This window comes from Petaurus breviceps, unplaced genomic scaffold (assembly GCF_028583685.1).
Source record: "Petaurus breviceps papuanus isolate PSGF00001 unplaced genomic scaffold, PetGlider_PUasm1.0 38, whole genome shotgun sequence".
Lineage (NCBI taxonomy): Eukaryota > Metazoa > Chordata > Mammalia > Diprotodontia > Petauridae > Petaurus > Petaurus breviceps.
In genome coordinates this window covers 102534835-102549197 of record NW_027186304.1, presented here as the reverse complement: position 1 = coordinate 102549197, position 14363 = coordinate 102534835, and the positions used below count along the sequence as shown (strand labels likewise).

Here is a 14363-nt window from a genome sequence, read left to right as displayed (position 1 = left end):
TGGGAAATGTGTCATCTTGGCAAGCAGAAGAGCAATTCTTGTTGACTCTTCAGGAAAACGAGTCAATCTAATCTGAACTGATGTCTCTCTAAAGAAAGCTCAATATAAAACAAGCAATTTCTTTTAATGGCAGATGCTAATTGAATAGACTGTAGTATTTCATTTATAGACACTTCAATCACTATAATGTCATCTAGCATTATTTAGCAAGTAGTTCAAGTTCTTGATTGATCTAGGTGACTAATAAACTCCTGATTATAAGAAAGTAAAAATGGTAACAAAGAAAGCAAGGATAAAAAAAAGACAACAAAGAGACGAAAAGGAGAAAAGTGCCCCATTATATCCCACTGACCTTTGCCCTACCTGAGGTAGGGAGAACACACCCATTTTCTCCACCCAACTTGGTGACTTCCGCCCCCTAGGTTCAAGCATCTCTGGACCCACCCCTTCTAGGCAAGCCTTTCGGACTATAAAAGGCACCACAGTTGGGGTGGCTTATTCTCGAAAGCTGTCTCCTTGTCGGACAAGTCTTGTCCAGTTTCCTGTATTGAGACCCTGACCCGGTAAGTGCACCCGTCCTGGGGCTACACAAATAGGAAGAGGGGGAGGAGTGAGAGAGAGAGAGGGAGAGGCGAGAGAGAGAGAGAGAGAGAGAGAGAGAGAGAGAGAGAGAGAGAGACAGAGAGAGAGAGAGAGAGAGAGAGTGTGTGTGTGTGTGTGTTTAAACCCTGGTAACCCTCCTCTCTACCGGAGCCTTTTTTTAGACTTCCTTGGCAGGTGTAAGCGGCGGAGGACGCTCAGTTCAGGAAGGTCTCCAGTTCTAGGAAGTGCTGCCAAGTTCGGGGTCCATTTCTGCAGTTAAGGAGAGAACTTCCCGGCCCATGAAAAGAGCAGCTGGGTGGGGCTGCGAAGGCGGAGACTAACGAGGAAGGAAGAAGCAGCAAGCTTAGAGTTACCCCCAGCTCTGAATCCCGCACCCAGCACCGCCCTACTACCCTATCACGAGATCCTCTGGGCCGGCCTCTGGTCCCTCCTGTCTTGGCCCCCAGCCCTGGGAGATCCTGAGCTGTTTTGAGGGGCAGGAAGCTAGGCAAAGGGATGGTTCTCTATCAGCTGAGAGGGGAAAGTGAAACTGCAGAACCCTAAAAAACGCCTCCAGTACTCAAGAGGTTCTCTCCTGGCTGGGAGAGAAGTGGAAACCTCAGAAACTGGTGTTTTCTCTCCAAGGAGAAAACAAAGCTACAGATAGGAGGGTTTTAGTCTCGTTCTGTGATCTATGGCTGTGTCTGGGCTGAGAAGGAGCTAGGGAGAATTGTTCTGCGGGAGCCCGGGGGCCTCAAACTCTTTGTGAACTATTTGTTCTTTTCTTCTCTCCCTCTTTGCGGGTTCCCCACCCTTGCCCTGGGCCATATAGGAATCTGTTCTTTCTGGTTTTTGAATCCATATCTTCATTTTTTTCAGAAGCTGGGGCTAATGCAATATGTGTAGGGGTAGAGTCCAAAAGTACCTTCCTCCAAATGTTAGTGCTCAGAAATTAATCTCGTATATTTTGGGAGGTGGGTGTAAGGCATGGCTAATGAGGGAATTTGTTTTGCTTGACCACACATATTTGTGACAAGGGTTTTTTCAGTTGGATGAAGGAGGAGGAAACGATAGATTTTTGTTAACTGAAAAAAGTACTTAAAAAAATTAATCTATGCTCAACGTGAGGCAATGTCATGTTCAGTGACAATTCAAAAAACATTTGCAGATCAACTGCTGTGTAATAGCATCACACAAGGCACTGGGAGAGGTTAAAATTTGCTGGCATCTTGATTTAGTTTTGCTTCTGACATATACTGACTGTGATTCTGGGAGACATCAGTTCAAATGAGTCCTCAGAAACTTAATCTGTCACCTTGAGCAAGTGACTTAATCCCTGTTTGCCTCAGTTTCCTCATCTGTAACAAATCTTAGCACCCACCTCCCAGGATCAAATGAGATTATATCTGTAAAGAGCTTTTCGAACCTTAAATATAGCTGTGTGTCACTAAAAGTTCTTTATTAATAATAGTAATAACTCTCCTGCTACTGCTGCAGCCACAACTCTAAGACTAATTTGCATAGAAGGTATATTTGTTTTGGTAGAGAGAGTTTCCTTACTGGGAGTTTCTTGTACTACTGAGATCACAGGTCTAGGTCTTTTCCATATCTCTTAATATCCCCAGCACCTAGCATAGCACTCTGCACATAGTAAATACTTCATAAAGTATGTTTAATTAAAAAGGCAAAGCATGACCTCTAACCTCATGGATCTTTCAGTCTCTTAGGAGTTATGATTCTCAGACATAACTACAGTATGTGTAACATTTTATTGACAAGTTATAGTTAAGATACTACAGGTTTACCTGTATACATCCAATACAGCTGGAGAAAAGAATATTGTCAGGTCTTTAGTAAAGTAGAACCAGACATTGGGTTAGTACTTGGATCATTAGTCTTGGATTAGTCTGCCTAGCCTTCCTCCAAGAAAGCACATTTTATATATTAAGAAGAAGAACCTAAAAGGGCTTGATTCCCTCTCTCCCTTCAGGTGTGATTCTGGGCTTCTACAATCCAGTCAGAACAGGCTGAGGATTAGGAAAAATGCTAACACCAAGTTGGTTGGTATGGCCCTAAGATGTCCCTGAATGTTTAATTTTTGTTGTAGTCTTAAACCATGGATCAGTTGAGTGTGGCGAATACCCGATTTGCTGTTGGGCTCTACAAGACATTGGTTGATACCCATCCAAAAGAAAACATCTTCATCTCTCCAGTTAGCGTTTCAACGGCTCTGGCTATGGTACTTATGGGAGCCAGAGGTGACACTGCAGCACAGTTGTCAAAGGTCAGGAAACATTCTTTCTTATTAATATGAAAGGAGAGTACTCTGCTGCTGTATGTACTAGATAATACTAAAACTAATTCAGTTTTCAGTGAGTTGTTAAAAGATAAATAATATTATCATGTATTTAACTTAATTATAAAGTCAAATTTCTTGAAAAAGCAACACTTGCAAAGATGTGGTTAATTTATATTTGACAACCATTTCCCACCAGCAGAAATATATTGAAATTGGATGGGTTTCTATTGCTACTTTGCGTGTGGTGATATGGCAGTCTAACAGACTATTACAGTGTACATCTTATGCTATAGCATCTGTCAGGCACACATGTACACACACCCACACCCACACAAATGATCAAATCTTTATGGTTTAGGGCACAGGGAACCTGGTGCCTTGAGGCCACATGTGGCCTTCTAGGTCTTTAGGTGACTTTGTTTGACTGAGTCCAAGTTTTACAGAACAAATCATTTTATTAAGGGGATTGGTTCTGTGAAGTTTGGATTCAGTCAGAGGGCCTTGAGGACTTAGAGAGCTACGTGTGGCCTTGAGGCTACAAGTTCCCCACCCTAGATCGTTAGACAAAAGAAAGAACTTTCAGGCCACCAATATTATAAGAAATGTTCACATGGACTATTTGTGCCAGACCTGTGGTAGAGCATTCAGAGCTTGTGTTGGTCTGATCAGCCACACTCAGACACACTGTACCTTGACTCCAACAGAACATGTCATTTTGGTCCTTGAAAAAACGAAGGACAGCAACCAACCAATTATAAGAAATGGAAACACTGTTCCCAAGAGGAAGGTGATGAAAACTTTTATCCAGAGAATTTTATTTAAAATGGTAACTAAAAAAACAAACAATAAAATAAATAAAATGGTTGCCAGCTGTCTTTCTGGGATGATTTAGTTATAGGTCTTCCCATAGTCACTGGGAATGAACTAGTGACTTCATGATATATCTCCTGACCTATGTGATGGTGATGTTCTTAAACCTATCATCGATAACACTTTTCTCCACTGGAAGAATTACTGATCTTGGAGTCAAAACCTGGGTCCAAATCCTTGTTAGCTACATGACTTTGGGAAAGTCATCTAATCACTATGAGGTTCAGTTTCCTCATATATAAAATGGCATATTAATATGTATACAAACTGCCTGTGCATTGTTCTGTGGTTCAAATTAATGTATATAAACTACTTTGTAACTATAAAGCACCATATACGTTTGTAAGTATTCATTACTACTCCTGCCATTCTATTGCTGTTAATACCCCCACCACCAAAGCAGAAGCATCTCACTTATAATACAATATACTAAGCCATAAACAAGATTATTTTACTGTATTTTTTTTCCTTTATGAGAAAAATACAATTATATGTGAGATCCCTCTATATCAAGACTTAGGAAGAACAATGAATTATTCAGATAGAAAAAAAAAGTTGAAGCTTGCTGAGAAGAGAACCCTTAATGATCTGACTTTTGTTTGTCTGTGTTCTTGTACATAGCACAAATAGACCCATTAGTTAAGCATGGAAAGAATTTCATGAGCCAAAGATTTTACTTATTCACAACAATCTTGCCCTTACTATAGCTAATTTTAAAAATAATTAATTTTCTCCTTACATGTTATAAAGAGCTTTAGACAAATTACTTTTCATGGAATTATGTTACCTTATATTTTGAAGGAGACCGTTTTTGGCACAGTGGCTAATAAGCTGTTCAAATCAAGAAGATATGAAAGCCCTATTTCAAGTATACTGACTATAGTTGGGACAGTCAGGAAACCTCTCCTTGCCTCAGGCAACTCTCTAAGGTTCTAAGTTAAAAAAAAGTTTGTCTCCCTGATATATAGAAATTTAGGAAGTTTCCCATTCTAGGAGTCCCTGATACCAGTGAAATCACACACATACACACATATGTATGTATGCATATATGTGAGTCTATGTGTATATACATATACACACATAGGCATACATATGTGCATACATGCATATCTCCATCCATATGCTACTGCATCTTAGGGAAGATCTTATTTGAGGTTTAGGTGTTTGTTTTTACCTTGCCCTTAAAAAAATTAAACAACTATGAATTATTCATTGTAACCACCCATGTCCACTGGCCTATGAATAACGTGTACTTTGTACTGCTGTATAGTTAGGTTTGTTGTATTTTATAACCAATGATTCAGTCCAGTCCTCATAAAACCATCTGGCACTTTTTGATAGAAATAAAGACTGCATGGATGTTATGCCTTAGAGTATTCTTTGAATATGTTTGATAGAAGAAATACATCACTAATAATATCAGAGTAATAAAAGGAAGGAACATATTCAGTATCATTGTGTCTATATATAGGACATGACTCAGTTCTGATTAACTGTATAATTTCTCAGTAAAAATAATTATATGTAATTACATATATAATAGAGTGATAATAAAGTCTAATACTTAACCACATGTGTGGGGGAGTAAAAATTGTTAGCATACAAGCAATAAAAATTTTGGTTTCATTTATTTAATTATGTCATACTGCAAAGAAAAGGCAAGGAGAAAGTGGTTTGTTAAATATTTTTGCATCATTTGTGAATGTATAATTATTTATGGAAATTTGGGAAAGTATTCTCCAGTGTTTTAGTTATTCATATCTCCATTAATGTAATTTTCACTAATAATTTTTCATATCTTTCAGCTGGATCTCCACTAAAATGCATAAAAAGGAGTTTCAGAAATTGTTATTGACAAAAATAGAGCAAATTAAATTTGTGGAAACATAGAATATCTTCCTATTCATAACATTTTTTAAGAAAATTCATTTTTTTCTAAATAATTCAGATCTTTCATTTTGATGAAGTTGATGAAGTTCATTCAAGATTTCAGAGCTTAAACACTAGTATTAACAAACATGGAGCTTCTTACATCCTGAAACTTGCTAACAGATTATTTGGAGAGAAGACATACAGTTTCCTTTCAGTAAGTATATTTGGGGGGAGTATATGAAGACAAAACCCCCAGTTTCCTTCTAGCATGTTCTAATATAGATGTCCATTAGAAAGCTGAAGAAATCCAACAACCAAATAGATTGATGTTACCATCCAACCAAGAAAAATTTATTGAGGACCTGCTATGTGCAGTACATTTGGTTTAGGGATATTGAGGATACAAAGGAGTGTGTGTGTGTGTGTGTGTGTGTGTGTGTGTGTGTGTGTGTGTGATGTTTAAAAAGTTCGAGAGAGTTAAGGTTAGCATTAATAAAAGAGGTCAGTGACACTCTCACATACCAAAGTCCCTTGTGGTGAGGATTCCTGTCTTATATAGTCTTGGAAGAGGGGTGTTCCTGAGGGTGGCAGTCAACTCTGATTAATTAACAATTAATGAGAGAATGAATATTACAATAAACTTTGATTATGGAATTTACTTCTAAATTACCCAGCTGTGGGGCAATCTATTCAAATAATTTATTCTCACCCAAATCTGAGTAGAGCACAAGGGGGCTTCCTCACCTGGGAGGGGTCTGAACAAGATTGTTAAGAAAGTTAATTCAATCTAATTATTAGCAATGTATTTCAGAGACTGAACTTGTGAAATAAAGGCTTTAGATAAAAGGGAATCTCTGGATTTCCCCAAATCATTGGTTATTTATAATAATTTCTCATTGTGTGTATGTATATCTATGTATACGTGTGTTTACATACATAAAATTTTGAAGCTTAATTATTTAAATATTTTTACAGTTTTGTGAATTTTGAATAATAAATTATTTAACTTTAACAAGACAGCGTACCTTGTTATTATGCATGGTATGTCTGACTGTTTCAGGATGATACTCTCTCATATCAGTCAAGATTGATAAAGTTGGTTCTCTTAGAGCTTGAGCATGTTGGTTAATGGTTGGTTAATGATCTGACTTTTGTTTGTCTGTGTTCTTGTACATAGCCCAAATAGACCCATTAGTTAAGCATGGAAAGAATTTCATGAGCCAAAGATTTTATCTGATTTATCTCTATTAGACTTTTTCTCTTGGGGTCACATCAGAACTGTTGTATGTATATCAAAATCTTATTCTTTGGATGATCTCAAGACTAGGATTCTAAATTCAATCATTTCCATTAAGGAACAGCAGCTGATGAAAGGTTTTTTTGTTTTTTTTTTGGGGGGGGGGGTCATAGTTCAAAAAATCAACTAGAGTGATATGTAATACAAGTTGGTGGTTATGTTGAATTTTAATAAGAAACAGAAATATTTTTCAGTGTTAAGTAATTAAACTTTCCAATTTTTTTAGTAAGTTTATAGCTTTTATACTTTTGAAGTTATAGTATGTTGTAGTGTTTAAAATTGTACTAAGACTTTTGGGACATAGTTGATACACACAGATTCACATATATATGCATATTTGTAAGTGTCTGTGTATATAACTACATGGTCCTTGTCCTGAAATACCTGTAAAATCTATACAAATGATAGTTTACAAAAGAGTCAGGATCATTATTTACTTACTATGTAATTTAATACTTACAAATGAGCTTAGTAAGAAATATTATTTTGTTTTTCATGCTTTAATAAATGTGAGAATTGTTTTAAAGAGCTTCAGATAAATGTTATATAAAAAGAATACATTGAAGTAAATTGAAATCCAATTCTTTTAGTGAGAGTTAAATTCCCAGATTTTAAAAATAGAAAGACAGCTAACTAAGATATTTTGCCTCAGCCATTGTCATTGCTCCCTGTGGCAGATTAATTGAATTTAAACATGCTCTATAATGTCCGCTGTGAAAAGCCGATAATGATAAATCCTGTAAGAAGAATTCCTGTATTTTTTGATGAATTGTATGTAGCTCCAGAGACAAGCACAAGAGTTAGCTGTATTATTGACCTGTGGGAATAGAATTCTCTGTCAGTTCCTCTTTCTGTGGAGGATTTCTTTTTAGAACTACTCTAATTCCTGTATTTAATCTTTCTCTTTTGTAGGAATTCTTGAGTTCTACCCAGAAATTATATGGTGCTGAGTTGGCCACTGTTGATTTTCAGCATGCTTCAGAAGCTGCAAGGAAGGAGATTAACCAGTGGGTCAAAGAGCAAACAGAAGGTAAGAGTCCCCCAGATAGAAAACTGAACAAAATCTATTTGTATACCCTATATATTCAATTCTATAGCATAAATACAAGTATTCCTCCTTTCTTGTTGCCACTTTATAGTTTTCCCCCACCCTAAGCCTTCTATCTCTGTTCCTCAGGTGATGCCTATTCAACAGAAGACAAAACTTATTTCTCAGCCTCTTTAGGAGGAGTCATTTGCATGTTCATGAAATCTTTGATGTGTCTGTTTGCCTTAATAATTTCTAATGATGATACAAGACACAACAGTTAATGACTATAGTAATCTACTATTTGATAAGTCCAAAGATTCCAGCTTCTGGGATAAGAACTCACTATTTAACAAAAACTGCTGGGAAAACTGGAAAATTGTATGAGAGAAACTAGGTATAGACCAACATCTTACACACCATACCAAGATAAAATCAAAATGAGTAATGATTTAGATATAAGCAAACTAGGAGAGCAAGGAATAGTTTACTTGTCAGACCCATGGAGAATAGAAGAATTTATGACCAAATAAGAGATAGAGAACATTATGAAACATAAAATGGATAATTTTAATTACATTAAATTGAAAAGCTTTTGCACAAACAAAGCCAATGCAGCCAAGATTAGAAGGTAAGCAGAAAGCTGGAAAACAATTTTTATAACCAGTGTCTCTGATAAAGGCTTCATTTCTAAACCATATGGAGAACTGAGTCACATTTATAAGAATACAAGTCATTCCCCAAATGACAAATGGTCAAAAATATGAACAGGCAGTTTTCAGAAGAAGAAATTAAAGCTTCTATAGTCTTATGAAAAAAATGCTCTAAATCACTATGGATCAGAGAAATACAAATCAAAATGACTCTAAGGTACTACATCACACCTATAAGATTGGCTAACATGACAAAACAGGGATATGATAAATATGGGAGAAACTGTGGGAAAATTGGAACACTAATGCACTTAGTGGAGTTGTGAACTGATCCAATCATTCTAGAGAGCAATTTGGAACTATGGCCAAAGGCCTATAAAATTATGCATACCCTTTGACCTAGCAATACCACTTCTAGGTCTGTATCCCAAAGAGATCATAAAACTGCAAAAAGGACCCACAGGTACAAAAATATTTATAGCAGCTCTTTTTGTGGTGACCAAGAATTGGAAATTAAGGGGATGCCCATCAATTAGGGAATGGCTGAGCAAGTTATGGTATATGATTGTAATGGAATACTATTGTGCTATAAGAAATGATGAGCAGATGGATTTCAGAAAAATCTGGAAAGACTGAAAGAGTGAAATGAGCAGAACCAGGAGAACATTGTACACAGCAGCAGCCACATTGTGCGATGACTGACCTTAATAGACTTAGCTCTTCTCAGCAATACAAGGATCTAAGACAATTTCAAAAGACTCATGATGGAAAATGCTATCCATATCCAGAGAAAGAACTTTGGAACCTGAATGCAGATGGAAGCATACTATTTGCTCTCCTTTTCTTTTGTTGTTTTGTTTTGTTTGGTCTTTCTTGTGGTTCCTCCCATTAGTTCTAATTTTTTCTTTACATCATGACTAATGTGAAAATATGAATATGTAAAGTAGAGCCTATATCAGACTGTACACAGTCTTGGGGAGGGGGGAAGAGAGAGAAGGGGAGAAAATTAAAAACTCGAATCTTATGGCAGTAAATGTTGAAAACTAAAAATAAATAATTATATTGAAAATAATTTCTAATGATGGAACTGGATTTGGAGTCAAGATGACTTGGGTTGGAACACTAGCTTTTTGACCCTGGGCAAGTCACTGAGCTTCAAAGCATTTAAGTTAACATTTTTTGTAACTCATCGGTATGAATATTATGGGTCTTCTTGGGTCTAAGTAGAGTGTGTGCATTGTTTCTATTGATTTATAATTTTGCTTTTCCAAGTGCACTCAATGAAATCTTAGACTCCAGAAAGAAAACACATCTCTGTAAATACTCAGATTTTGCCATGAGAATAAATTCCTAAATTATATCATAAAAATCCACTAGAGTTACCACTTCTCCCTGACCATAGACTATGTTTGCATAAGAAAAAAAATTTTTTTTTGCTTTTTGGAGGTGAGATAAAAAGTCTTTTAGATTTTCAGTATTCCATTTCTTACACCTGAAGAGGTGATTGACTAGCAACTTAAAAGAGCTCTGTCAAGGAATGGTTTTATTTAAATTAATAATTATCACCTGTAGTGTCAGGTTTATTGTTAACAGACAAGTTTCTAGAACTACTTGGACTGACTTGCTTGTTCTATCCTGCTGGCTATGGATTTGTGCTATATTCCACTTCTTTTCTTTGTGGTTTATGTATCATACCTAGCTGAACAGCTCCTTGTCTTATTTAGTGTGTAAGCATTCTAGACAGCTTTTATACCCTAGTCATCTTTGTGCTTCTGCAGGATTGGTTCTCACATGTTAAAAGTCAAGTATTGCTCAATTCAGTTATATTATATTTTTGATTAGTTTAAATTTCATGCTTTTATATATGAATTAATAAATCATCTCGCTTTTCAGGTAAAATTCCGGAGCTATTGGCATCAGATTCAGTAGATAGCCTGACTAAACTTGTGTTGGTGAATGCCATCTATTTCAAAGGAAATTGGGAGAAGAAATTTGATGAAGCACTTACTACTGATGCACCATTTAGATTAAACAAGGTGAGAGGGATAAGAAGGGATACAATAAATAGCCTTTTTACAAAGGACAATATATGTGTGCTTTTAAAAAAAAGCATTCTTCATATGGTATTCCGGGCTGTCTTTTTTGTATGTTTCTGAATGTTCAGAGAGAAAAAAAATCAGTGAAAATGATGTATCAGAAAAAGAAGCTGCCCTATGGTTACATCGAGGCTCTGAAGTGTCGCGTCTTAGAACTTCCTTACGAGGACAATGAGCTAAGCATGATCATTCTGCTGCCAGATGATATTGAGGATGATTCTACTGGCCTGACAGAGGTACCTTAGGCACTTTGGATATCTTATAGTCTTTCTTTGACATGTTGATTTCCCACATGCGTAACTCCGGGTTGTGGAGGTAGAAAGCAGATTTCATACCATAACTAAAATGAATGGGACTCTATGAACATTTTTTTGTTGTTGTTTTTCAGTTTTTCAGTTTTGTTCAAGTCTTCGTGATTCCATTTGGGGTTTTCCTGGCAAAGCTCCTGGAGTGGTTTGCCATTTTTTTCCTCAAGCTAATTTTAGAGATGAGGAACAGAAGCAAACCAGGTTAAATGACTTGCCCAGGGTCACCCAGCTCATAAGTATCTGAGACTGGATTTGAACTCAGGAAGATAAACTTCCTGATTCCAAGTCCAGATTACTGTACCACCTAGATGCCCTATGAACATATTTATTCTTACTTGTAACTATTTTGAAGTTGCTGTTAGAGATAAGAGATACTTGTCCTACAGGAAGTATACTTCAGTAATCTAAAGGCTCTTGAGTTGTGCTTACAGGTTTACTTTGAAATTGATACATTTAGGCTTTATGGTTTTGGAAGGACCCTAAAGCAAATTGACTCAGTTCAATTTATGGATTTTGAAATTTTTTGTTATTAGAATTTCATATAGAGTGACAGAAGACTGAGACAGAGACAGCACCATCTGATTTTAGATAAACAGAAAAACAAAGAAAGAAAAAAAATGTTTCAAAGTAGGGTGATGCCAATGGGGGGATAATGTTTATTTTTTTCCCTCTGGCAAAGTTCAGGTCATCACATAATATTTTTTTATCTACAAACTATGGGATTAAACTTAGTAGCAAGCAGAAGAATAAGATTCTTGTACTTTTTAAAGCTTATTCCTCCACAGGTAGGTACGTGACCTGGTATGGAAGAAAGATGAATAGAATTAGTATCACAGGATCTACATTCACTCATAGCTTTTCTCCTTGCTGTTACATATCCATGAATAATCAATCAAATCAGCAATCATTTATTAAGAATTTACTTTGTGGGACAGCTAGGTGGTCAGTGAATAGAGCACTGGCCCTGTAATCAGGAGGACCTGAGTTCAAATGAGGCCGGGACTGTGCTCAGCAGTAGAGATAGAGAGAAAAATCCAGAAATATAAAATGGCTGCTATTCTTAAGTAGCATATTTTCTTACTGGGCAGGCAATCAATGTATGTAAGAAATCAGTTATAGCTTAAACATTCTATTTCCATATGTTTAAAATGAGGCTTTGAACTGGCTGACCTCTAAGGAACCTTCTAACATGAAATACTGTTATTCTGTGAATACAAGTTTTATAACAAATACAGGAATTTGGTAAGAGCTCAATAATATTTGTTGAGTGTATGGATCACATACCTAAATTCCCCTCACTTGAACTGTTAGTAATGGAAATTCGGCTGTGTTCTGTTATCACCAGCCAACCTGCTGAACAAGAACACAGTCCTCATAAAGGAATCAGTTTTGTGGTGGAATTGGAAGGAAGCTTCTCAGTTTGAAAGGAGGCAACTTCTCTGACCTGTCCATTCATATAAATAATAAAGTTGTTAGAGTTCTATCTTCTCTCTGTCTTTCTAATTTCAGATTGAAAAGCAGCTCACCATGGAAAATTTGACAGAATGGACCAGTCATAAAAATATGGATACCATTGACGTTCGTGTACATCTGCCCAAATTCAAGATGGAAAACACATATGACCTCAACTCAGATTTAGCACGAATGGGTCTGTGCGATCTCTTTAACAGGGGTAAAGCTGATCTCTCTGGAATGTCAGGGAGCAGAGATCTTTTTATCTCCAAAATTGTCCATCAGTCTTTTGTGGAAGTGAATGAAGAGGGTACTGAGGCAGCAGCTGCCACTGCAGGCATTGCAACATTTGCCATGTTGATGGAAGAAGAGTTTAATGCTGACCATCCATTCCTATTTATCATCCGTCACAATCTCACAGGAAGCATCTTATTCTTTGGCAGATTTTCTTCTCCATAAAACCTCTGGAAATACAAATTGAGTGAGGAACACCAGATTTTTATATCAGAATTTTAAAATCATGGCTTACTTGCTTTATCGAATTTTCCCAATAAAATGACTGTTCAGAAACACATTTTAAGATTGTCTTTACTAATTTTTATTCATTCAATTCATTAAAGTTATATTTCACACATATCTATTTCTGTATTTATTTTTGTCTCCAAATGTTTTTGTTGAATGTTTTGTTTAATGAATCAGGTGGTTGGATCGTTGCCTAGAATGGACTCTCAGGTATCAGAGGTTAGAGAATTATTTACTTCAGATGGGATAGTGGAGATTTAAATTCAGTAAATGTTGACTGGGTTCCTGCTATGGGCATGGCATCATGCTACGTACTTGGGCTATAATGACAAAAACTTGACAGTCCCTGCCTTAAGGAACTTGTACAGGGGGAGAAAGGGGACATTGCAGAACATGTAGCTGGTCAGTAGAACATCCAGTAGAGTGTCAAGGTAGAAAGAAAGAATAAGCTTAAAAAATGTACTCTTTATTATTACCTTCTTGAACAAATGGCATCTGTGAGACATTTTCCAAATAAAAACATCAGCATTTCTTTCCTGATTGTATAGCAATAACTAATATTTAAATATTGTGCTCAGGTTTGCAAAGTGCTTTACATACATTATCTTATTTGAATAGCAAAACAACTTGGTGAGGTACATAGTATAGGCATTATTATTGCTATTTTATAGAAGAGAATGAATGACTGAAGGAAAATAAGTATTTCTGTTTTATTAATTTATTTTTAGTTTTCCACATTCACTCCCACAAGATTCTGAGTTCCAAATTTCCTCCCCATGTCCCCCCACCCCAAGAGGGCATGCATTCTTCCCCCAATCTGCCCTCCCTTCTATTACTCCCTCCACTTCTCTTATCCCATTCCCTTCTATTTTCCTGTAGGACAAGATAGATTTCTATATGCCATTGCCTTTATATCTTATTTTGCAGTTACATATAAAAACAAATTTTAACATTTGTTTTTAAAACTTTTAATTTCCACATTCTATCCCTTCTTCCCTCCCCAACCACCCTTGTTAAGAGGGCAAGTAATTTGATAGAGGTTATACATGTGTAGCCATGCAAAACATTTCCATAATAGTCATGTTGTAAAAGACTATATTTCCCTGCATCCTATCCCATTCCCCCCCATTTATTCTCTTATCTCCTTTGATACTGTCCCTCCTCAAAAGTGTTTGCTTCTGATTACCCCCTCCTCCCATTTGTACTCCCTTCTGTCATTTTCCCCTCTCTTATCCCCTTCATCCCTACTTTCCTATAGGGTAAGATAGATTTTTATACCCAAATGAGTATATATGTTATTCCCTCCTTAAACCAAATCCAATGAGAATAAGGTTCACTCATTCCCTCTCACTTCCCTTTTCTTCCTCTTCACTGTAAAAGCTTTT

General features: G+C 36.4%; 1 protein-coding gene across 2 annotated transcripts; it reads left to right on the top strand.

Moving 5' to 3' along the window:
* The first annotated feature begins 411 nt into the window (after positions 1-411).
* LOC138170713 (leukocyte elastase inhibitor-like) lies at positions 412-13090 on the top strand. 2 transcript variants are annotated; one of them, XM_069100209.1, is made up of 8 exons: positions 499-563; positions 765-857; positions 2690-2866; positions 5700-5837; positions 7833-7950; positions 10494-10636; positions 10765-10932; positions 12514-13090. In XM_069100209.1, exons 3-8 carry the CDS (start codon positions 2699-2701, stop codon positions 12913-12915), a joined length of 1137 nt encoding a protein of 378 aa, XP_068956310.1. In that variant the 5' UTR covers positions 499-563; positions 765-857; positions 2690-2698; the 3' UTR covers positions 12916-13090. The 2 variants fall into 2 exon arrangements, with proteins under 2 accessions (XP_068956309.1, XP_068956310.1); XM_069100208.1 differs by lacking the exon at positions 765-857 and having other exon boundaries at positions 412-563.
* The last annotated feature ends 1273 nt before the right edge of the window (positions 13091-14363 follow it).